The sequence below is a fragment of the Tribolium castaneum genome, chromosome 5 (genome assembly GCF_031307605.1).
Source record: "Tribolium castaneum strain GA2 chromosome 5, icTriCast1.1, whole genome shotgun sequence".
Lineage (NCBI taxonomy): Eukaryota > Metazoa > Arthropoda > Insecta > Coleoptera > Tenebrionidae > Tribolium > Tribolium castaneum.
Window position 1 is genome coordinate 6864082 of NC_087398.1, and position 25356 is coordinate 6889437.

Here is a 25356-nt window from a genome sequence, read left to right on the forward strand (position 1 = left end):
ATTCTTAAACAGTGTTTTTGTGGAAATTCCCGCCGGTTTCTATGGAGACCCAGGTCGATCCAGTAGCTGCGCCGTGCCAACCCCTGGCTCGTTTTCCCAGATGATCTCGTACTCGTCATTCTCATAGATCAGTTTAACTTCGCTCGCTACTCAACTTTAAAATGCTAACGTAATGTCTATTCGGCACCTTTTCTAAGACTTTCTATAGTGTCATGTGAGTGGTTCATTTCCTCTTTCTTGCTGTCTTCTCTGTTAAGCGTTGCGTGAGTATGGCTCGTCTTCCTTGTTTAAATTTTACATTATTTATTCAACTCGCCGAGGCGGATTTTTTAATTCAACGACACACGTTACCGGAGTCTTGGAGCGATTTCCCCGAATCGGTTATTGTTACATGGAACATTTGGCGTTTGCATTTAACCGGCAAGCCATAAAAGAATCCCCTTCTTCACATAAATAAGCAATCGGAGATAACGCTTCTGTGTTCGCAATTGCGCATTTATTTGATCCGAAATAAAACGGAAAGAAATGAGCAAATTCTTACTCTAGGCCGCTGTTTCAATAATTCGGCTTTGGCTGAATTACGGTTGAAACAGTTGGCATTTAATGCTATAAAAGGTGTGCAGGATATCGCGACCGTAACCAATTGATTTTCATTGCTCGTGAATATTCTCATTAAAAGTTTGAAAAATTTAATTGAATCCGACATGAAGGTAAGCTAAACAAAGCTATTTTGGAATACGTAAACATGAAATATTTGTTACACATAAGTTGGAATAATTAAAAGCTCTCAAATTGTGTACTGTAATATGCCGGGATATTGAAGTAGTTTCTGTTTACGCGTAAATAAAACAATGAAAATGTGGTTCATTTCCAGACTGTCGAATTGTTTCGCTTCCCAGATTCGGCTCGTTTTTAAAGGAATGCCCCCCTTTTGAAAAATTTGATGAATATTGATTCTAAAAATATCATTCTTGTTTACGTCTTTCTGTCATAAACAGCAGAAAATATGATTGCGCTTCAACTCACTAAATATAACCAACCCATTATCAAACAGTAAATCATAAGTTTTCTCGAACAAAAAATGAGCTCGTCCCGACGATCCTTATTGAAAATAAATCTTTTAATTACTTACCTTTCATCTTCACATTATAAAGTTTTTATTGCTTTATTGCTTCTATAGACAAAGTTTTCAAGTCTTTTCCTATTTAAGAGTACCTAACAGTTTTACTGATTCAAGATGTGCAAGCCACAGGCCAAAGGAAATTAAAAGGAAGTTACAAAAACAGCTGTTGAAAATTGGCTCATTATTTGAATTCTGAAGATACATTACTGGTGTAACTATAAGCGAAACTAATAAAAAACTTTTAAGTGGTATTGCAAACTCTCATCAATACAACTTAAATGAAAAATTGAAACTTTTAGCATTGACACTAAGAAAGAAAACGATTTCGGTATCAAGAATCTAATCTGATTACCTCAGACTAGCTGACAAGGAATAATAAAAATATAAAGACCCACTCCTCGTATTTTATTTCTACGTCGTTTAATAAACCCCAAGGTATTTACTTAAAGGTTTGTGCTAGTTCCCAAAATCCTTTCTGTTCTAATTGAACAATTTTCCCCAACTTCTGTATTTAAACAGGATATTGATCCTGTGGTAACTTGTGCAATACTTATTGCACTCGATATTGCAACGTGTTTGCCCACATGGTGCCGGGAAAGTGGTCGAAAAGTAGGTAAAGTAAACAAAAACTGTAAAAGCTGAAACAGTTAATTAAAAATTGATTTTTTTCGCTTTAGCAGGTTCTTAAAGACTGCCGTTAGAGAAATACTTAAAAACGCAATCTTCTTCGAGATTTGTTTTATTTGCGGGAGAAACAGGCGAACAAACCTTTTATTAAAATTAATTTTGGTTGTATTGGGTGTGTTTTTCCAGACGCTTGGCTTGCAAAAATTGCGTACCTTTCAGCAAGTAAAATGTAGGGAAAAAATTGATCAATTTTGTTATTGTATAGGTGCCCAGAACTGCGATAAACTCGTCAATTCTCCAATTTACTGCTTTGTTTTCTTTCTTGCACAAATGTCCCAGAATCCAAGTTTTTAACAATCACAGAGACGTAATCGGGAAAACTCCGTGCCTGGGCAATTTATCATTTTAATTAGAATGAATGTTCAATGCGTGATCCGCCTCAATACGTTTTCTATTATTTCAGCAAAAGCTGATACTCCACGCTTCCGTAACAAGTTCTAATTGCGGTGGTAATAAAATTAACACAACAGGTTAGCTCTCCCGAGCTTTTGTTTTCTGCGAGCACAGATTAATCTTTGTGGCTCTATTGGCAAGTTCTGTTTAATAGAATTTCCATGAAACTGCTGCCATCAGATTCAGAAAACTACTCGTTCAGTATTTCACGTGTGAACACGAAACTTCTTATGACAATTACAAGCCCGGTCTTTGTCTTTACTTGCGAGATGACATCCCATTTGGCCATATTAATCAGGGGAAAGATAGCGCCAGGAGCAAGAAATCGATACAGCTTGCGGATATACCGTGCAATATATACTTAAAATATGTAGATGGGTAGTCGGATGGTTGCCGTAAGTTGATGTAAGTTGTCATATCGACTTACGGCTTAATCTATATTTTAAGTTTGAATTACGGGATTCAAGTTCTCGATGGAAGAAATTGGGAATAAGCGATGCCGCTGGATGAGCAGTGCGGACTTGGTTAGGAGGTGATTTTCCACATAAATTTCCAAGAGAGTTATTGTGTCATGTGACATTTCTTTTGCCTTTGTTGTTTCTAATACAATTTCGTTTCCTGTTTCTCCGCCACTGCTCCAATAACTTTGATTCCCCATTTTCTGCAACTTTGTGAAAGCGCGTTATTCATTTTGTGAATATGTGACATCAAGCACCTTCTTTAAGGGAACAAAGTGGCATCCGAGCTTTTAACGTGGCAGTCTTCTAGTCGCTGCTCCTGCTAACGAGTTTTTTTCCATCCAAGCTGGATAATTACCTCCATGCCAGCCGTTTAAAGGGGTTATATTCACGAGTGCATATTAAATAAGTTTCACCTACAACTAAAAAGTGTGATGCTAATTTTGCGTGATGAATACTCCAATTATTTCCACAAAGAAAGCTCCCGCTTTTTATCTGTTTGTTCTACTCGGTGGGCGAGTCTGCGACTAATCAAATTTGAATTTCCTAACAAGATTTTTAATGACTTTCCCTTTTAGTTCAAGTTTACCCTGTCATTATAGAACGCGTTCTTGTCCGCATTTTAAAACAACACTTAGTAAAAAACACAGGTGAGTATAATTCTTCCAAACTGGATTCGTATCAGTGTGATAAGTGTTCGCCCAAATTTAAGCATTCATTCCTGGCTAAAATTAGGCTTCCACACGCAATACGAATTTAGAAAATAAGAGCCGCAGGGTCAAATTGACTTAAAAATAGACACCAATCGATGGGCCATAATCAAGAACACCAACAGGTCTTACTGATATTGCAATCATCACACCGTATGTTACAGAGAAGACAAGACCTAATTATTTTCCAATTAATCGAACAATAAATTAACGAGGAATTGACGAATGGTGCTCATAACGCGGACACACATTTCAATATCAAATATTGCGACAATTTCACAATTTGGTTAGTTAATGATTGATTTCTTTCAATTGTAAATAAAAAATTATGATTAATTGATTATTCCCGTCCCAGTTTCAAGCAGCAGCAACCTGCATATTTTTATTTCATATCGATGAAAGCGTAATGTTGTATATTTCACCAATGAGCGCTTTATTATGTAAACCAATGGGCCTAATAAATATTAATGTTTTTATATAAGTACTTTATCACCTGATGAAGAGCGCCGTAAATATAGTTCAGTATTTATTTAAATAAAAAACTCATTTTTACGGCAGATTTACTATCACTCAAGTGGTTCCGCTTTATATCAATCCTGCAGCTTAATTATGAGATCCGACATCTGAAATATCTCCCATAAGAATAGTAAAAGCGCCATAAAATATTAAACTGATTTTTTCCTGCAAAACATTCTGGCGGTTTCAGCTTAAAGTTGTTTATAAATGAGGGAAACAAACAGTCGTTAGCATTCGTATTTTCAGTTTTGTAATTTTTGTTAACTTATTAATTTTTCAAAGGGATGATGAGCAAACGATAGCGCCGAACTGACAACTTGTCAATTATATTTCAATAAGGGGCAAAAGTTATAGCTGCTGCAGTGAGATTCTTTATTGATCGCTCCAGAAAGCGAAGATCGACTGGTTGTCCAGTAACTCGTTAGCTGTAGCAATATTATTTAAATTATTTTTCCCTTGACTGCTAGTAATTAAAATCTGCTCCTGTCTAAATTCTTGCGATAACGTAATTCCCACTTTACACTTCTTTTACCATATTATAATGTAATAAAGTGTGGGAAATATTGACTTGAAAAATGTTGCTCAGCCGCATGTCCGCTTACGGTATCAGTTTTGTTCACCAGAATGTGTGGCTTTGGGTATTTAGAGCACAAGAAGAACAACTCGTGTGGAGAATAAAATCACAGTCCACTTCAACGCCTATCGTTGTTAGATGCATGTAATCCCTTTCTCTAGCTAATAATACCTAAATAGCGTAGATTCCAAGTTACTCCCCGAGCTGACAAGCAGTTATAATAAACTGTATGAAGCACACCGTTCGATTTTCCCGTCTTGTGACACACAATATCAAAATCCAGATAAATACGCATGAATGCTTCCAATTACCGCATTCAAATTCAATGATTTCTTCGTGGATTAGTCTCCAAATACATATGTGCAACTGTTCCCATTATTGTCAATCATCAATTTTCTGCTCATTGCGTCCACAAATGAAGCTAATACAGCAATTGATGCTGTGTCAACAAACTTATCATTCGGTGATAGATGGTTACGTACAATAGCGAAGATCAATTCTGTTTTGAAGTTATTCGGGCCAAAAAGTAGCAAACGGCAGCTATTAATTTTTTATAAATCGAACAAAATGTGCTCTAATTTGTAACTAGGAGAGTGATTGTGAAATATTGCAGCCCTATGTACGAGAATTTTACGTTCCAAAACAGGATATTAAAAACACTTTATCAGAAGCCAGAAATTGGAGATAGGATCATTCAATTCAATTTAACTTTGTTAGTGAAACAGGTGGCTTGTTGAAAAGTAAGTAAAATCCACCGTTTTGGAATTTTTCCCCGATAGTGGGATTCGCGTAATTAAATTTGCAAGACAATTTCGGATTAGAGGGCCGATGGAGTTAATAAATTAGCGAGCTTCAAGGTAACAAACCAAATGAAGTGACGCTCAAATAAATCTGCGCGAATATTTCTTACGTGTCATCATTATAATTCCGTAGCGTATCCCTTAGTGTAAAGTTTAATTAGTTACTTAACTTCCTGTTAGATGGATTAAATAGTTTCGAATTTGATAGTAGTATTTGGTTCTACTTCCCCAAGTGCGAATAATTTACGGGGTAAGTAGACACTTGATTGACAATAAATAAAAAACGCCAAAATTGTGTAGTCACTCTTGCAATAATCCGTAATTAATTAATTCAATAGCGCTTTTGAAGATAAAATTCTTAATTAATTTTCATCACGACCGTAATTTATCACCCTGTCAGTAAATATGTAAACAATGCTCCCAAATATTTAGAGGGTTTTTACTTTCATGTTAAAGGGCGCTGCTTTGTTGGGCTTTTTCCATAAAAAGGGTGAGGCAGAAAACTATGTACGTAGTTGTTCGCAGCGATTGATTCTGTTTGGGCGCACAATTGTTAATTTCGTAATTAAAAAGCGAAGCATTAATTAAAATTATCCGCGACAGCTTTGTGCCGGTGTGGACTTAACTAATTTAGACTCGAAAGTTTGCAGATTAAAAAACAACTTTTATAATATGCAATTTAGTGAGCTAATTTAATTTTATTTAATTGTATTTGCTACGCCCGATGAATTTATTCGTTATACACACACTACCTCATTTTAAACTTTAATTACTTTTCTGATGTTTAATTCTGCGTAATTATCGCGGAGGTTTACGAAAATGTCAATGAGAAATTTCATTCCTCATTAGGAAACTCCGTTGTAAAAGGTTTAACAAGCTTTCAAATTACTTCTTCATAAATATTTTCAAAGAATAATTACAAGCCCATTCAAAATTTAATGCAAAAATCTAGATTTTTATGACATGAAATTAAAAAAAAATCGGTAAGCTGGTATTAGTGCAGGGCTTGCATTTAGTCAGTTTCATTTCCATACCAATGGACGTGAAAATTCCAATCGATCAAGCAATTCAATTTGGAGTGAGTTTCCCGATATGAAATTTAATAGATACACTTAGTTCGGAGCAGATGACACGACACCAATGATTTCTCGGTATCGTATATCGGACCGATTAATTTAATTGCTGTTGCTCAATAACGGAACTAATCTCTGTCCTTCGCCTCTCTCAGGTCTCCCTTGAAAGCATGAAGTTGAGGATGATATAATGACGGTATGAATGAAGCTGTTGTCCTCTTACTCTTCTTGACGTCCGTACATGCAGCAAACGACAATGAAGATTGTAAAATCCGATTTCTTTCTAAACCAACCGCTCCATCCAGACTGAACTTGAACGTTACTGCTGTTACAAGCTCTATTTTTGCTAATCGTGCTAGTGATAATTTTTCGGACATCGCCCGTCTTACTTTGACCACACATCCTGAAATACTCGGACTTGTACTCAAGTCTCCCAACGAACAAATTCTGGCTCTCAACGTTGCCCAAAGACTGAGGATTTTTTCTAATAAGACTGTTGAAAATGAAGCTTTCTGGACAGGTTTAGGAAATCAGACGCAGGGGTGGACGCCGGCTTTCAGAGTCTGTCATTTCCTGAAAGGCAGCTGGTTTTACGGTTTTGTCGCCACCAAGAGCAACCTCACCACCGCCCTGTTTCTGAATTTACAACTGGATCAATGCGACGACAATTTGGAAGAGATTTTCGGCAAACGCCACAAATGCGACCAGGAAACCACATACGTAAGTGCAAATTAGTTGGTAATTCAACGATTAATCAAAACATTTTTCTGTTTCCTTCTGCAATATTCAGTCACAACTTCCCCGCTCAATACTAATTACAGATTCAGAGTTTCAGTAGTGCATCTGCCGTGACATTTGTTACTTTAGAATTTTAGAACATGTCCTACCTCTGTTATGGGAATTACATTTGTTATTTCAGCTTTTATTCCTAGAATATCGACTTTCTAGAATCAATTTAACTTTATTTGCTTTCAAAGCTAAATTTTATGTACGTGGGCAGGGTGGACCTGGGCCTGAAACCATTGAGGGAGTGATATTCAAAAAAATCAGAAATGAATGTGTGTGTGGGTTGGTGTCCAATTTTTCCCGTCACAAATTAGTTTTGTGTGTGTGGACATAACTCGCCAACTCTGCCTAAAGTTGCGTGCTGTAAATGTGTCCTTAGTTTCATTAAAACCAAAAGTTTCCGCTGGAAATAGATGGCATAAAAGATTCAGCCCTAAAATCCAAGTGCAAAGGCCGGCTCGAGAAATTATACATTAGTAGGACTGTTTGTAGTTCGCTCCTGTTTGCGGCTTTCCCGAACATCCTTATCTGCTCAACGCCGAATTATAATATTTGTCTTTTCTAACAAATATTAAATTTGTATTTGCTTTTTAAACCGTTCACAACTTTGGCGTAGTGTAAGCGCTTCAAACGATAAAATGCTTTTACAAATTAATATTAAATTCTCAGAGCGGATTTATTCGGAGCGAAGTGATTTCATTTCGGAACTTACGAATTAGATTACTGAAACTGCGATGGAGGTATGCGGGTTTTCACCAATAATTTTTCATTTTTAATTCCAGTGCGTCCCGCAACCAGAGGAGAACGGCGGGTATTCCTGCTTCTGTCGGCAAGGATTCTTCCATCCTGACGCCAGCCTCAGCTGGAAGGGCTTTCCGGGGAAGGACATCGAGAACGGAATCACCAACGCGACACGGTGAGCATAACATATTTTTCTCCTAACTCCCAAAATTAGTTATTGACTGCGACGTCCGGGATAAACTGCCGCGAGATATTAAATAAAAACTACCATTACCATAAAAAAGTCATAATGCAGGAGGGAGATATAAATCAGGGATAAAATTTGCATTCTTCTTACCGAGCTTTGAATTTCATAAAAATTTGTCTGAATTATCACACTCCTTGTATGAGACCGAAAATTAAATCTCCCGTTTCTTCACCTTTTGAGTGGAAGATTTATTTTCTGGGGCATACTAAACCATTAAAACGTGCATTGGAATTTAAAAGTCTCCTCACACCCAAAGGTCAACATGATAATATTAAATTCAATTTAATTTATTATCAGACTCTGACAATAGGGAAACCTCTAGTCTGTTCATTTTTCAATCACATATAATCTACTATTTCTGGAGGTGCTCCCGGCGTTAAATATATTGGTTTCCGACTGTAATATTTGAAACTAATAAATCTGGCAAGACCATTTATTTTTCGGTCTCTCCCAAAGTCCCAAACATAAAATAATCTAAGACGAAAGTTAATTGTGATTAATTGTTACAACAGTGTTTTTGGCTAAAGTTCAGGTTTCTGCAAGCTTTACACGAGCGAACATTTGGAGCACATGATAATGAAGGACTTACACCAAAGCGGCTTAGTTACTACGAAGATGATGGAAAATAATATTGTTTTACTTTACCATAGAATTAATCCAGCATTTTGTAGCGTAAACAGAGACAAAGGTAATTTGTTTTCGGCATTTTTCAGTTAGTATTTGCGTAAGACGAGAACTATGGCCATCACCTAATATTTTGCAATAATTTAAACTGTGTCAAAGTTCCCTGCCATTCGCGCGCACCAAGATGAATAATAAACAAGGGAGTTTCATCGCATCTGAGAATAATGAAGAAAATGCTGTTATCCCAGTAAACAAGAGCAAAATTCATTTCGTTGTATCAAAATATTTTAAAAGTAAACTATTTTATGTCCCAACTTATAGCTCAATAAAAAGTGCAAAAAGCTTGGGCTTTGTGATGAAAGTTTGTCCGTTTTTGTTCCCTGTCCTGGACCGTGTTAAGTTCATTATTGCAACATCAGATATGTTTTTGGTGAAATTTGTGAATGGTTGACACTTCCATAAACATGTAGCTGGAAAGGATATCTTTCGCGGGGTTCAACACAAGCGGCTGTCAGTCCCTTGTAAACCATTAAACGGACTTCATCAATTTTACATTGTATAATCCCATTCACCTTTTACTTCCGAATATCGAGAGTCGCTCATACACTTCCATTTGTCACACTAATGCGTTCCCTGTTCTGACCCCTCAAATGGGGAAGTAAGCGATCACTTTTAATGTCCAGCATCGATTCATTTGCTTGTTTTCACCGTCAGACAAGGAGAGCTTCAGACGCATTTACATTTTGTGGTATAATTCGATTAATAACTTTTCAAGTTGAAAGCTATTCCAAGTTGGATTTATGGATGAAAACACGCCGCCGACACATAATTGTGAAATATTGTTACGGGTCATCCTCGTCGAAATTTTTACGAATAAAATTCTTTCGGCAATGTATCATGAACGAAAAATCCCGAGTAATTATTAATGCATCGGACGCTTCCCGACACAGATGCGAACACGATCTCATTGATTTCGAAAGCTCACCATCATACTCTCCACTTTTATTACGACGCGATTTTACGACGAACCCATGACTGCTAAATGGGATCCTGGCGCCGCTTTTGATTGATTTTAGAATATTGTTTAACTTCGATTACGTGAGAACCGATATGAAGGAATGCCGGTCATTTATAAACTGACGCGGACCGATCTTTTACATTCGGTACGAACTAAATGATCAGTATTTCAATTTTATGGACCGTGCACAATTCATTATTTTACTTCAAATGGTCAGTAAGACAAAAAATAGTTAACGAAAAACCAAGTCACTAAAAATAGAATAAATAGCGGTTTAATGAATTTGTCGAACTGCATATGAATAACAAACATTTTTAAGCAAATGTCGTTCTTTTGGAATCTTACGCTAAATATAATTTGGAGGAATATACAGTTATGTTGAACATTTCATTGTATACATTTCGAAATTTATGTCAAATGCAATGCCGGTTTATACGAATACAATTCATGACATCCGGTATTTGCCACGAAATAGCTGCTTGCAGTTTAGCCAACGCGGGTTTACCGTAGACACGGACAAATTCTTAGATTGCATGTTGACAATAATGCAAAATGTTCACTTGCAGTTTATTCGATTATACTTACTACAAATGTTGATCTGTTATTGTGTCTTAAATAAAAACAGTCATTTTGAATATGAAACTCGCCTTTTCCAAAAAGAATGTTAGACCAGGAGAGTCTGCTAATACTATTAGTATCTCGTTTTTACCAAAAAACTAAACATTGATTTGGAATTCAGTCACTCCTAACAGCATTTACAATTACTCTATTTTAAGAGGGACTGAAGGCTAAACTCCACACATGTAAAACAACGCTAATGAGTTCTAAAAGAACAATAATAAACAGAAACCGGATTTTTAGGAAGCTAATAACATTATGTACGTGTCAAAAAAATCAAAAAGCTGAAACACAAAAAAACTTAAAAATTATGAGACTGAACTTCTGAAGCGACTGAAAAACTGAGAATCAGAAAAAAGTGTAAAACTGGAAAAGAGAAACACATAAAATGAAAAATTAGATTCTGAATAAAAAACCAATACTCTAAGAGACTGGAAAGCTAAAAAAATTATAAACTGGAATGCAACAAAACTAAAAAACAGTAAGATTAAAATTTTGAAGAGCTAAGTGACTGAAAAAGTGATAAATTAGCAAATTATAAAACTGCAAAGTAAGAACATTAAAAAATTGGAAAACTGAAATTATAAGACAGTGAAACAAAGAAATACTAATAAAATTTGGAAATGAATACGAAAAATGAGAAGATCAAAAACTGTGTGATTGAAACACTAGGAAACTATGAGATTGAAAGATTGGAAGTCTGAAAACGTACAAAAACCATTTTTTGCTATTAGGATAGGCACTTTCCATAGTAGAAAATTTTATTCAACAAAAAATTTCATAACTCAAAAACTAAAAGTCGTAGAGCAATGCGGTTTGTTCCATTGAATTCAGCGGCTCATTTTCTGTATTATACCAACTTTTAACAAAATTTAAAATTTTGATTTTTTTTGCTATAATTACCTGAGTAATACACTTACCTTCAAGAAAATGAAAAAAATATTTTTTTTTAAATTCGTTCTATCATACTTTTTCGTATTTATATATGCTCTTACAACTCTCTAGAGTTGTTAAAAGTCCAAAAAAAGTTTATATGTTTGATTTTTCAATTTTCGTCGCGTTTTTGGTCGATTTTGGGTGTCCGGAACCTTTATCAAGCAATAACTCCGGAACTATTTGAGATAAGTCCATGAAGTGTATTATCGTTGGAAAGCTCTTTGAATTATCTATTTTTTTTCAAAAAAATTATTGTTCTCCGACTAATAGTTTTCGAGAAAATTGCAAATAAAAGCAAAAATAGGTAAAATTTTTAAAAAATTCATAACTAAAAAACTATTGGGAATTTGGCAGTTTTCTCGATGCCAGTCGAATCCCCGGATCATTTTGCATAGGCTAGGATTAAAACAATTCCACTTTTTCGAATAGTTTAGCCGTAATTGAGAAAATAAAAAAAATCAACACAAAATGGTCAATTTTAAAAGTGTCTCAAAATTAAATAAAACTTATCCTTATTTTGTAGAGTTTTTTGTTCCGGTTCTCCCCAATTTTTCCGATTTTCGCTAACTCTAATAATTTCGCTGTAATCATGGTTAAAAATTAGATTCTGAATAAATAACCAAAACACTAAGAGACTGGAAAGTTAAAAAAATTATAAACTGGAATGCAACAAAACTAAAGAACAGTAAGATTTTTGGCACTTTTTTGAGTTCTGTGAGGGAATCTTGCGAAACAATTGAGTTTGTGTTGAAAAACGTGCGATATGTCTAAGTTTGAACACGAACTAACTGCGAGAATCAATCTTTATCAAAAACAAATCGATCCACAATTTATCCACAATTTTTGAACTCATTTATATCAAAAAACGTGAAATAGTCTTAGAAAACAGCGAAATTCTAGTTGGTTTGACCGACATTCACAAAATAAGCAAACAGTTTTTTGCTCAGTTTTAAGCGCCTTATGATTGGTCTGTTTTACAGTTGGGAGTGCATATCCCTCCCCGATTTCCAACGACAAACGCTTCGATCGGCTTGCAATTTTTTGTGCATAAGATAAACAAGTAGGAGGTAATTCTTATATTTTTATTGGTCAAATTATCATCCAGGAACAGACACTTGTAAACAGGTTATAGAGCCGGCCTTTCTCTAAATACTGACAAAAAAATGAAAATATATTTAATTTAAAAATTAGGAAAGTTAAACCACTGTAATAAAACTGTGGGATGTTTAAACCATATTTAGAGGATTCAAGTCAATTTAGGGGTTTAGGAAAAATAAAAAGGTATCAGATATTTCCATTTTTAACAAAACAAAACGAAAATTATTGTGTTTTTTGAGGAAAAATCGGGAAACTATTTATTTGTATTTCCGTGGTAGCTTCTGCTGAAATTCCGAACTACCTAGACCACTAGACGCTTTACGAGGGTCAAAGAGCGCGCGCATTGTCTTCCTTCGAATCCGAAATCTGTAAGGAACGATCTTGTTACCGGATCAGTCTCAATGATCCTTGTACGTTTATTGCCTTATTTACTTACTCTCCTCTATAAAAATAAACTTTGTCGATGAAAATTAGAGTTGATGAGCTTTTTTACCGGAACCTAGGAAATATTACACGCTACGTTATTGATTAAACTTTCTCATTACGCTCTTGAATCGTGTAATCTCATCAAGTAATTGTGTAGACATGCGGGAAGTTGTCAGCGAGGAGCGTCGGAATTAAGAAGTTTAGTGTCGAGCATTATTTTAACAAATGGGAGTCAACTAATCAATAAAAGGGCCCCGTTTTTCACAATAAGACAATCTGTGTAAACAGTCATCTTGCAGGTGCGGCCCTTGTCCTTCGAAATGCGACGTTTGCGAATCAAATGGGATATGTTCGGCTCGCAGAGACGTTTATTTGAAAACTGCGATTCTCAGCATCCAACTCGGATGCATGGCAATAACTGTCATTATTGCCTTGGTGGTCTTAAAGCAGCGCAAAACGAAGGTAAAGTCCGATTCCCTCGACTCGCGATTATTTCACCTATCAATTGCAGTCGATTGCCTCCGGCATGTGGACGATCCTGGAAACGATCCTAGTCGGCATATTCATCTTGTATTGTACGGTAAGTAGCTATTAATTAACTGGAAGGAAAACGCGCAGTTATCGGGCCCTTGGTGGTGTTGGTTTTAGGTGGTGGTGCGCTTTTTCGAGCCGTCGGTGGTGCAGTGTTTGCTGGAGCCGTGGGCCCGAGAGGTGGGCTTCATCATCTGCTACGGCGCGATTATCCTCAAGCTGTACCGGCATCTGATCGAATTTCGCACAAGGAAGGCCCACAGATGGGTCGTCAAAGACACGGACCTCCTCAAGTACCTCCTCATAATGATAATGTCGGTGCTGGCCTACATGGCGGCGTACACCTCAATCACCCTCAACTTTCTCAAAGAAAACTACAGTCTGCTGAGGGAGGAGGTCACCCAGGACGGGGTGCACTACCAAGCCTGCAAGCCCCTGTGGTGGGACTACGTGACGGAAACAGGGGAACTGGTTATTCTCATATTTGGGATACATCTGAGCTACGCGAGCAGGAACGCCCGGACGCAATTTCACGTGAGTTTTCTATTTTCGGCAATTGTTCATAAATTGCGGTTAATGTCTTTTTTATTTCCTTTCGCATTTATTGGCAATCGATTGCCACACATGTGGCGCAAATGATGATTTAAATTTTGCGTGTCTGATGATGACTGCACGCAACAGTTAGGGTGCAATAAATGTATGGAAATGCATTCACACTGACAGTGGTTTGAGATGAGATTAAAAGGCTGAGGTTACACAGAGCTCCCACTAAACTGGAGCTCGGGATACTCCAAACGCATATTATTCGCTCCATTTACTCGATCATCTAAGGATGTGTCTGCCACGTAATTCCTGCAAGGTCTCGCTTTGAGCTTGCCCCGAGGTTTTGTACTCACTGAACGTATTGAGTACGAATGAATTGTCTGGGTCAGTTAGTAAGTTTTCCGAAAATAAAATTTGCAAGCAAATTCACCACCAACTAATAATCCCACAGAAATCTGCGTTTGTTGTTAAATACTTTATACTTTTCTTTATACAGGTGAAATTTTTTTTACAATAATAAGTAACTATTACTATTAAAAAGAATAGCTAATATGGCTAATAACAATAACAAATTAGTTACGTCTTGTTAGTTTATAAAAAACTATTGCCTTACGTTAAACATCAAAAACAGCATGATCGTTTATTTATATCTAATACATTCGCTGCCAAGACAAATTTTGCAACATTGTTTTATTTTACCTTTGTATAACTATTTTTTGAAGGTGTATATAAGTTTAAATGTAATTTAAGGCATTTTTTCTTTGCCAAAGACGCCAGAACGGACACATCTAATACAGCGGACACATGCGTTTTGTGTGTGTGTAATATTGTGTCCGCTTGGCGCAGTACATTATATCAATAATGCCCTAACAAGTTAACACGCTAAAGCGGACACTCCAGCGGTCACTTGATTTTACAAGCAAAAAGGAGCTGCAGCGCCAAACTATGGCTAGGATGTGATCCACAGAATGCCATAGCGGACATTTGTGTAATATTAGGAAAGATTATGTGTCTGCAAAGTACCTGGTGACCGCGAATGTGTTAAGAAAGCAGAATGTAATCTACACTGTTTGGAGATTAAAACGTAAATAAATGGCATCGAATTTGAAATTATTGTAGTTGTGTAATTTACGTGTGAGGCTGATTTTCCGCCTGAAGCTGGGTTTTCTGGTGGATTTAGTTTTCAAGAGCCGAAAAAGCAGCTTTGACTGTGGAATACGCTATCTAGGTTCACGTCAATCACATTTCAAATGGTTTATTTGTACGATCTGTGCACATGAAAATTTAGCCGCGTTGCACTAGAAGGGAGAGACAAATTCGGAGCATTTAAGGACAAGAGTGCTGACATAGTGGCTTTATAATGAGCAGTACAACTACTATAAGGCCAATTCATCACAGAACAATAGGTTGTCGACTAGGCTTCCTCGCAGCATTCATCACCTTCTCCTCTCGACCATCCATCTACATCACTTCATTACTTCCGGTTATTCAATAACTGTCTATAAGAAAAACTCTAAACTGTCATATGCATCCTACGCCAATTTGGGGAATCGCACTTGGACACGAACCGAGGAAAGTAGTGCCAGGTCAACGTGCCTACAACAACTTTCCTACCCTTCGAATTGTGGAAATGTGTTTGCTCATTGAAATTAGCAAGTTAATCGGTCAACATAATCACCAGATGGTCGATAACTTCATCAAACACTAATAATAATTGATCGAGTGTGTTTCTACAGTCCTATTCAAATTTATGGAACAAAATTAATATTGATAGATTGTAGATGTATATTCATGAACGCAAACAATGAAATGTAGAAGCGTGGGTCGGAATTAGCCACCATATCGTAAAAATAGGGAGTGCAGTTCTCAGTTTTTATCTTGCGAGACATTAAACATGCAAAATCCCAATTAGAAACAACCACTTGCACTCATTAGTTACCAAAAAAGTGCAATCGTCATGCGTAATTATTTCAAACTAAACTTTGCTGCTTGGAACTAGCGGGCGTAGAGAAAATAACCTATTGTCCACGCTATGCCCAAAACTTAGTTTTCTGAGAGCTCACTTTGATTAGGCGTTTTAATTAAGAGAAACTATAAAATTTCTCCAAAAAAGCGCTTTACGATCCCTGGAGATGCGGTACATTTTTTGCTAAAAAGGTGTATTCTTTGACCGTGAATTTAGTTCTGAAAAAACGAATTACATAATTACACGCTCTAGTAACAGTAAATGTGTACTTCCTTGTTGTGTGAGCACAATATTTTCACCAAATAAATCATCCACTTGCTCAGAGCCACGGCCCAAATTTCCCTATTAGTTAACGTGATAAAAATCGATTAAAACTAAATTGAATATAATTTTGCGCACAGTTTTGTAGATTTTATGATTTATTATGACCTTTAGGTCTCTCTTAGAAAATGTCAAAGGGGGAACATTTTTCCTTCATGCGTAATTTACTGCCTAAAAGCGTATTATTTCGAGATTCCAGTAGGAATATTTATTGACTTATGTTCTGTTAAAATGAAAAAGTTGAAATAATATGTTTTCGATAGGAGCGGAGTTTCCTGTGTGCCGCAATCAGCATCGAGTTGGCAGTGAGCACCCTTTTTTACGTAGGACGTATCTTGTTACTTCCCGGACTTCATCCGGACTTCGTTTTAATCATATATTGCTTACGAACGCAGTTGTCGACAAGTATGACCTTGATGTTGGTATTCATCCCGAAATTTTGGTACCAGCAAAAGCAAGTGCGCTCTCTCGCCCAGGAGTATTCCTGCCGGATACCAGTAGATGCTTTCAAGGTAAGGTATCCTGCCTTTTGAAACGCTCCAAAACTGCTCCAAAATTTAGTATTTCAATAAATAGTTGTTCTGTTATGTTTACAAAAAGACTAATAATTATTGAATTTGCGTAGCAAACTGGCAAATATCAAGCTTATTAATCATTTGATTTATGCAGATGTTCAAATATTTGAGATTTCCGTGAAACGAAAAATAAATCATACTCGTTTATCAAGTGCCATTTTCAAGTGAACAAACGCTTCAGTTTTATATTAAAAATGTGCTCAAAAACCCATTTAATATAACATCGATTAATACTTTATTACACAAATTCGGTGTAAACAAATACAGAGAAAAAAGCATCAAACGCAACATCAAATAATTTAATCACATACACGAAACATTTTGGACAAAATTTTATTAAATGTGAAATCATACGTTCATTTGTGTAAAAACATAATTATGGAATTCTCACGAAATATTTGTGCAGTGAATACAATAATAGTGTTTCATGATATGGAAAAGAAATCCATTTAGATGCAAATCTGCATTAATTAATTGTACGTTGTTGGTTCTTTAATTTGTTAATTTAAAAGAGTAGTAGGTATAGAATTATCTTAAATGATTAATAGGAAAAAGCACGATGTTTTGTTCCTCTAATGATGGGAATGTTTGAACCTAATATAGCTTCAAACTGGAATAAAAACACGGAGTTATTATACGTTTTAAATGCCGAATGATTATGTGCCTGAACATTCTCACAAGTCACACAGCTGAGAATGTTCGGAAGCCACACAACAATCAAATAAATTCTTGCTTCTAAAAATATGCAGTTAATTTTTATGGGGGCGTTTGGGGCGAATCATTTTATTTTTTGAGATCATGTTCCGCAATCTGGAATCAATGTCGATTGGACCACGACCCATAAACCGTTGAATTCAAATGGTGTATAGCGTTCTCTCCAATAAAATATTGATTGTCGCAGTGTTTAATGTAACATCATGTCATTCGATGTTGGCTTTAATTTTGTTATCGCCCCTTTTCTTGCAACTTGGCCAAGTTCGTCGTGACATCTGAGTGCCCCAGTTGCGAACAATTTTTTCCATTAGTCACGGCTAAGTTTAATTCTGCGGCTACCTGTTTCACAGGATGTTAACGCACACGGTCCACTAACGGGCAACAATAGCGATGTGGACGTGGGTGAGGTCACTCTGGCCGACATGAGTCCAGACGACATCAGGGCCGAACTCAAAAGACTCTACCTGCAGCTGGAGCTCTTCAAGAGCAAAACCATCTGCAGGGACAATCCACACATATCGAAGCGCCGCGGCGGACGCAAGGCCCAACACCGCAGGTTCAGCTTGCAGGTACTCTTCATGTAAACGCACAAATGTACTTGTACTTTATTCTCGAATATAAAAACTGTTATCTAACACGGTCTATGTTTAATTCGCATGCAGAAAAAAGGAAGTAGAGAGAAGGTAAGTCACGTTAGTCGCTGTTCAAAGCAAACGCACGACCGAAGATGGTAACGTCGCCCACCATAACCGAGTTCGCTCGGTGTAAAGATAATTGCCCATTGGCAGGCCCATCAAGTATTTTCAAATACCTCGGAATTACCAAATCCAACCAACGACTCCGTCCCTGGCGTAATGAATTATCCTTGAGTGCCTGTTCATAAATAAGTTGAATAATTGCTTCCATCATTCTTTCATGTCCCTCAGGTATTGCGCCTAATGGTTCAGTTTAGCGCAGTTTACAGTTAAGTTTTATCGAAAAGTCGTAAATGCCGGGAATGAACCATAATGTTTATTTTGAACTCGAATTATTAAGGAATAAAACGTCGGGGAATCCATAAATTAATATTACGTTATTTATTGTTAAATTTATATTTACTACGAAGGTTATCCGCCGATGCGACTCGTTTCCTATCTGGAAGCGTAAATTTTATTAATAGTTTGTGTGGTTGCGCAGAATTTGCATGGAAAGCACCGCGTGCAGAAGCAGGAAGAGACGACAGAGGCGGAACCGTCCAGGACGCCGGAAGATTCGGTTTGCAGCAACGAGGGCCCCAGCGCCATTTACAGCGACCTACCATCGACCGCTCACACCACCGACCATAAATAGAGCAGATAGCCCATTTCGCAATGTGAATTTGTATCACTGTAGTCGTGTACGCATCCGTTATTTAGAGATTTTTGTAGATCTGTGTTGGACTAAAAACCTCACTAAACACTTTTATAAACTGCAACCTAAAATCTGCCCTAATCTAGCGCGTAAGCAACGATTCCTTTCTAAACAAAAGGTGATAAAGTGAAATCTCTAAATAACCGAAATGGATAAATCAAAAGTACGATCAAACCTAAACAATCCTCATTCAAATTGCGTCCAAATTCATTTTGTACCCCTAGTTAACGTGCTTCGTGCAATTTTGTATCATGTTCAGCTTAGTCTAGAAGCTTAAGCATCGACTCTTTGTTGCATTTTAGATTGAGAGGGTATGGGACCAACTAGCCCAAAATCCGTTTTGTTTGTAACGCAGAATTCAATTTTTCGAATTGGGAGTCTTGTCAAGACATTAGTGATATTATCGAAGGGTCTTTTCATTATTGTTTGTCATTGTATGTATTTTTACCAACTAATTACATCATTATGTAAAAAGCGAGTTAGAGCCGAGTTGTATAATAAACTATTGTTTTGTATATAGTTTATATTGTTGTTTGGTTTTTATTTGAAAATAAAACATTATGGTGAATGGCGTTTCTATCAAAACGATAAGTAGATCAGTCGTGGTTCACCTTAATGCGGGCAAAAAGTTGTGGAATTAATAGCGGCCGTTATTCGCATCTCAAATAAAAAAGAAAATTATTTAATAAAACTTCTTTGTTCGGAAACAAACTGTTAACCCAGTTGAGTGAATCCGTGGGCGATTAGTTCAGTTCACTTCATCCTTTCAATAAATTATAAAAGCAATTAGAACACTTTAAGAGAGGTTGCACATCTTCAAAATTAATAACGACTCTGATTGAATAATAAACTCAGCAGGAGCTTATAAATTCCATCCGGCATTTCTCGGATGCTTACAACAATATCAAGATCCACGCTTTCAGCTAATTTAATAACAAATTGTAAAAAGCACGGTAATTGTCAGCAATTTCTCGATTATGTTGTGATTTAGAGAAGCACTAAAATTACGTACAGTTACATTAGAGTATATTTTATCTGATATCTTGTAACAAAGGAACCGTTACCGACATTTTATTAACGGCCATGGGAGTTCCTTTAATTCTTATAATAAAAATTGAGTCTTTAGTTAAATTGCAAGATCAGTGCTCACTTTTAAACAGGCCAACCGTTATGGATTTGAGACAATCTTTCAGGAAACTGTTAACACCAACTTGTAAAATTTCATTTTCTAAGCCAACAAGTTTTTAATTGTCTTATTTGCACTGCAACCTGAACTGTACCAGAAAAACTAGTACGAATTGTAATGGCTTTGCCACTTTACCACTTACCGGCTGGTTGCAGTGGATTCTACTAATGCCAGGCCTTGTAAAAACACAAAACATTGAAGAATGGTCTGAATTGTTCCTCAGAACAGGAAACAAGAATTGGACTTTTAGACGTCAAAATCACATTATACATATTTTTTGAGACAAAATCATTCACAAACACAAACGGTCACGAAAAAATCATTGTTACAAAAATGATAAAATTCCAAAATTTTAGTGCAGATTCGAAACTAGTTAACACAGGTAATATTCTGATAAGGAAATATACTCATTAAAATTATAAAATCTATTTTTGACATTAAACATACGCCCATGTCGCCAACTGTTCCACCCTTGAGGATATAAAATTTTGGTGGATGCGCCGGACCAAAAATTTGCAAACTGTTTTTCAGGGGCCAAATTAATTGTACCTCCACATATTTGTGTTTGCAATGATACGGAAATTTATTCTGTATTAATCGAATCTAATTACTCGTTAATTGGCTGATTTAATTAAAAGACAAATCGAAACCTCCTTGCCCACAGTCGAAGAAAGCGGCTCGTTATTCATAAGCAATTTATTCCGATGATTCTCCGTCCGATTTCACGGTTTCCAGTAGCGGACTGGTTCTTGCAATATATAATTGCGTAATACCTTGGCCGAGCATGAAATGCAATTTTCCAGACAAGACTCACACAGCGGCGGCCACCTCTGGTGCTTACCCGTTGAAAATAATGCATTTTCGATGTTTCTTTTCGCAAATCGACAATCCAATGCACCAAACCAACAACAGAGTGACGTTAAATATTGTGGGGAAGAGCAGTGACCCCTCCTTGGCGAAACAGTGGTCGTCTCCAGCGAAACCGAAGTACGGACTGTTAATCCGCTCGCGAGCACCAAGCCGGTCCCACGTAAAAGCGCTCATACATGAAGTAATTTCATTACGAACAAACTAGTCTCGATTACGCGCTTTGATCGGATTTCAACGCCTCTCTCATCACCGATCTCATTCAAAATGTGTTAGACATTTCTCGCAAAACTGCTCATTTCTCGGTTTTATTTTTGTGAATTTGCGTGCTGTGAAATGTTTGTTATTTGCATCGCCGCTGCTGTTTTGAGCACAGTGACTGCGGATTCTTCCGGTAAGTCACAACTTGTCATCACTTTGTTGTAAATAACAAAACGAAAGTTTTATGGACAGACCGGCGCTTAACATACTTTTCAAGGTGTGAGTGCTGATTTATTTAGGGGAAGACAATTAAAACTTTCTTTTCGTAATGGACCAACTTGAATGGAATAAGAAAGTAGTTTATAATCAAAGACAATTTTTCAAATGTCTGTACCCAGATAAGAAATAGGTGACCATTTTACGTTTATAGATAAGTGGGTATAATTGGTAGTTGAAATCCGGATCGGTAGTAATTGACGCTAGAAGTGGTTAGTGTTTTATTTAGTAATTAGTTCGGGTTTTATCTTTCATTATGGTAATTAAATGTAGTTATGGACATATACTATTTTTTCAGTTTCAGTATTCTATAATGTTCTAAAACAAACCACTCAAACAATCATTAAAATTAAATGACTTTCTTTAATTCAAACCATGGAGCGGAATTAGATGTAACACGTATTTAATAAGACGCATTAAAATACAAATAAAGTCATTATTTATTATATAAAAAATTTGTAACGTAATACTACAAACCATAGTGTTGCAAAATTGGAAAAGTGTGTACGAATGCATGAAATGAAACTTACAAATTTGCACAAAATACAGCAAAACCAACAGGATTTGACTCTTCAACTGAATCACAATCTGTTAACCTTAAACAAATGGTTGATTTACAATTCCTATAACATCCGCTAAACGATTTTTTTCTAAACCAAATGAATCTCTTAATTGCGTTTTTTCAAAGCGAACTGAAATATACACGAAACGCAAACCAGACGAGCTTTTGCTTTTGTAAACAAATAGTTTAATTCAGAAAAAGCTAGTTTGTGGAAATCTACTAAAAAACGCTCAAATTTCAAATAAAACTATAATAATAAAGAAAAAAATCCAACAAAAGAATAAAAAAATAAAAAAATGAGAATGTGAAGTTGGGTTTGTTTCCCGTACTCGTACGTAATTCTGCCTCGAAACTGCAGAGAATATTCTGATTGGTGGACCGTCAATATCTTCCTCAATGTGCTGGAGAGCTTTTCACTTTTGTGTGAAATACATTTGAACAACCTGGTTTCATTAAACCACACAATTTGTGAGATTTTCCAGTTATGGGTAGAGACACGATTTTCGGTGATGGGTCGTGGTAAAATGATCAGCGTTTGATTTCCAGAGTAAATTATAGTCGTGGTTTCACGAAACTGAGAAATGCAATTCGAAATTACGTGTAGTTAAGTTCGTTAAGTGAAAATAATTGCGAGTTATTTCGAATGAACAATAGCGAGTGCGAAGAAATGCGACGACTTCCTCGTAATAATTCTAGTCTCTCTCATCGCTTCCGAATTTATCCTCCTATTATCAAATGAATTGTTTAAACAATGGGCGAAATGAAACCACTGAACCATTGTGCATTCTTGCGGAAGGCCACCGACGAATGAGATTGTTATACAAAACCTACAACGCGACTAATAACTGTTTCTAACATTGCTAACGGGAGAACATGAAAAAAGGACCATTATCTCATGTGTATTATCCGTTATAATGAAAGCTGATAAGCGTTACATATTCCTCCAATCGTCCTAACACACTCCAACGGTGATTTTACTTAATTGTTGTCACCAGCAGCACCATATGATGGATGCCGCTTTAATTAGCGTTTTGCTAACGCTAGGACGATGCAAAAACAATTAAGACAACTTATCCTAACCAGGTCACCTTATTCACTTTTACACCGTGACAAATCCATCCGTTCAACTAACAAAATCGAACTTTGCAGGCATCAAAAACCTCGCCGGCGAACCGGATTATAGACAAGTGCGGCTACATTGGGAAGTCGACGATGATTCACAAAGCGAATTTCAAGTCCGGTATTGTGAACTCCAGACGTGGGGTGCACAGAGATGTCGGACCCAAATGGTGAATGAGTCCGAGGAGAATGAGGTGGACGATCACGCGAAGGGCTATAGCGTCGAAGTGAAAGGGCTCAGGATGGCCACCACGTACTCGTTTGAGGTCAAAGAGCAGGGCGAACGGCAGGACAGGGCAGAGGGCGACGACAAGGACGAAAACATCATTGTGATACCCACCAAAGGATGTACGTACTCAGATTAATTAGATATCGCATAAATCAACATTATGCGATTATTAGCCAGCAGAAAAAATGTAAATAAAGCATTTCAATGTTAGTTTTTCATAACAGTGGTTTTTCTGTTAAATTCACACGTCTACTAGCTGTAGGATTAACCCAGTTGCTGATAACTAATTAGAATTGCAAAGCTCTGACTACGTTCATCCGCGGTCACGATATGATTTAATCATGTGTCTTTGGGTTAATATCAAATTTAATACTGAACAGAGTCAAGAGAAAATAAGAAAGTTGATACAGACTTTCGTTATAACGAAAAATCATTGAGCTGGACCTAAGGAATTATAGCCATATCTTCAGAATTTGAATTACATTTTTTAGAATAAACTTGTGACCAAAGTCAAAACGAGCTGATGCTGCAAAATAGCGTTTTAATGGTTTTATGCAAGCTGCTATTATCTGCATGGACGGTAATAACATACGTCTTGAACTGTTCTTCAGCATTAGGTCAGAATAATTGAAACTTTTTCTTATTGTTCCTTGGAGACTCGGTGAACAGTTACTTTAAAGATGTGATTACACTAATCATACAAATTGCCCTCGTCATTCTGTCCTACGCTAGAGGTAAATAACTAAATTAATTAACAATTTCACACCTGCTTCAATTCACTACGTATGTAATTAAAAATAATTACGAAACAAAATTTGATAGTAAAAAGATCTCGCCTTGCAGTTTCAGCGAAGGCGACGCAGTGCCTGCCCCACGCCAGCGAGATCGAAGTATCAACAGGTCCGTACTTCGGGGGGCGCATAGCCGTGGAGGCGGCGGACGGGGAGCGGTGCGCCCTGGACGGGGAGGCGAGCAGCCCCCGGGACACCTACACCCTCCGCATCAACCACACGGAGTGCGGCAGCCAAGTGAACGAGACCACGGTCGCGACTTTCGTTCTCGTGCAAGAGAACCTCCCGATTTTGACGCACAGCACGCGGAGGTTCCTCGTACTGTGCTCGTACCAACCGGAAACGCTCACCGTACGTGCCGGAATAAATCTACCAACGGGACATTCCGGTCGTGGCCAAGCACACATGGCTCCGGTGCCGTACGAAGAAGACAACACGCTCGGCAGAAGAGGCCGCAATTTCCGAACTGGGAGATTACTGCAAAAACCTGAAGCGCTAGGTGAGCAAAACCAGTCCTCGACGACAAATAGGGAAATTCGTCGGGAAAGTTTCAATCGGCGTCACACTCCAATTGTTTAGCGTCGCAATGAATCATGAGGATTTGTTTATTATGCTGAGTTATTCGTAATAAATTATGCATTGCGCGGAATGAAGGAAAGTTTATCTGAAGAACGCTGGTTTTCTGTGTCAGTGAAAAACGGGTTTGGAGCAGCACTCATTTTAAGCAATTATACCAACGAAAGTGAACCGCGATGCTTCCTTACTGCGAAATTCACAAAATAATTAATGCCCCACTTTTTTTTTACAGTCGGAGGCCCTTATGAAAAGACAGACATATTTGTGATCGTGCTAATTTTTCAATCGTCACGCGTTAATAATAAAAAATTATAGATTGAGTTTTTTTTTCAGTAAAAGAGGAAACCGAAGCTTCGGAAAGTGTGTCCAGAACGAACGCCGTGCCCGTGATTGTGATAGCGATGCTGTCAATCGCTGGAGTTATCGGAATCATCGCTATAGCTATAAAAATCACCAACAAGAAGCTGCTTGAAGACCTAGACAACATCTCTATTGCTTCCGAGGTGACTACAAGCAGCTGCAGCACATCACCAGACAGCGAAATATCTTGCCACAGTCAGCCCCGGTCCGTGATACATGTATAACGTGATCACCGATTTAATGAAACCTAGTACCAAGTGTGATTACAATTTAATAAACTAATTTATAATTTATATTTCTATTTTTGGGTATTTGTTAATTC

The 25356-nt window shown here is 37.1% G+C and overlaps 2 protein-coding genes across 7 annotated transcripts; both read left to right on the plus strand.

The window, feature by feature from the left end:
- Positions 1–67: 67 nt before the first annotated feature.
- Positions 68–19435, plus strand: smog. 6 transcript variants are annotated; one of them, XM_008195482.3, is made up of 10 exons: positions 68–214; positions 6490–7054; positions 7903–8036; positions 13128–13290; positions 13340–13408; positions 13477–13893; positions 16453–16701; positions 17829–18047; positions 18141–18161; positions 18655–19435. In XM_008195482.3, exons 2-10 carry the CDS (start codon positions 6533–6535, stop codon positions 18805–18807), a joined length of 1947 nt encoding a protein of 648 aa, XP_008193704.1. In that variant the 5' UTR covers positions 68–214; positions 6490–6532; the 3' UTR covers positions 18808–19435. The 6 variants fall into 6 exon arrangements, with proteins under 6 accessions (XP_008193704.1, XP_015836028.1, XP_008193702.1 ...); XM_008195480.3 differs by having other exon boundaries at positions 82–263; XM_008195481.3 differs by lacking the exon at positions 68–214 and adding an exon at positions 4984–5201.
- A 1590-nt stretch (positions 19436–21025) lies between these two features.
- LOC661762 (uncharacterized protein) lies at positions 21026–25327 on the plus strand. The gene is made up of 4 exons (XM_967903.4): positions 21026–21314; positions 23109–23426; positions 24151–24597; positions 25008–25327. Exons 1-4 carry the CDS (start codon positions 21257–21259, stop codon positions 25256–25258), a joined length of 1074 nt encoding a protein of 357 aa, XP_972996.1. The 5' UTR covers positions 21026–21256; the 3' UTR covers positions 25259–25327.
- Positions 25328–25356: the final 29 nt, after the last annotated feature.

Coding starts and splice junctions, on each gene's coding strand:
- LOC661762 (XM_967903.4), top strand. CDS start 21,257: ATGTTTGTTATTTGCATCGCCGCTGCTGTTTTGAGCACAGTGACTGCG. Junction 23,427..24,150: donor TGTGATACCCACCAAAGGAT/GTACGTACTCAG, acceptor CTCGCCTTGCAG/TTTCAGCGAAGGCGACGCAG. Junction 24,598..25,007: donor GCAAAAACCTGAAGCGCTAG/GTGAGCAAAACC, acceptor TTTTTTTTTCAG/TAAAAGAGGAAACCGAAGCT.
- smog (XM_008195482.3), top strand. CDS start 6,533: ATGAATGAAGCTGTTGTCCTCTTACTCTTCTTGACGTCCGTACATGCA. Junction 16,702..17,828: donor TACCAGTAGATGCTTTCAAG/GTAAGGTATCCT, acceptor CCTGTTTCACAG/GATGTTAACGCACACGGTCC. Junction 18,162..18,654: donor AAAAAGGAAGTAGAGAGAAG/GTAAGTCACGTT, acceptor GTGGTTGCGCAG/AATTTGCATGGAAAGCACCG.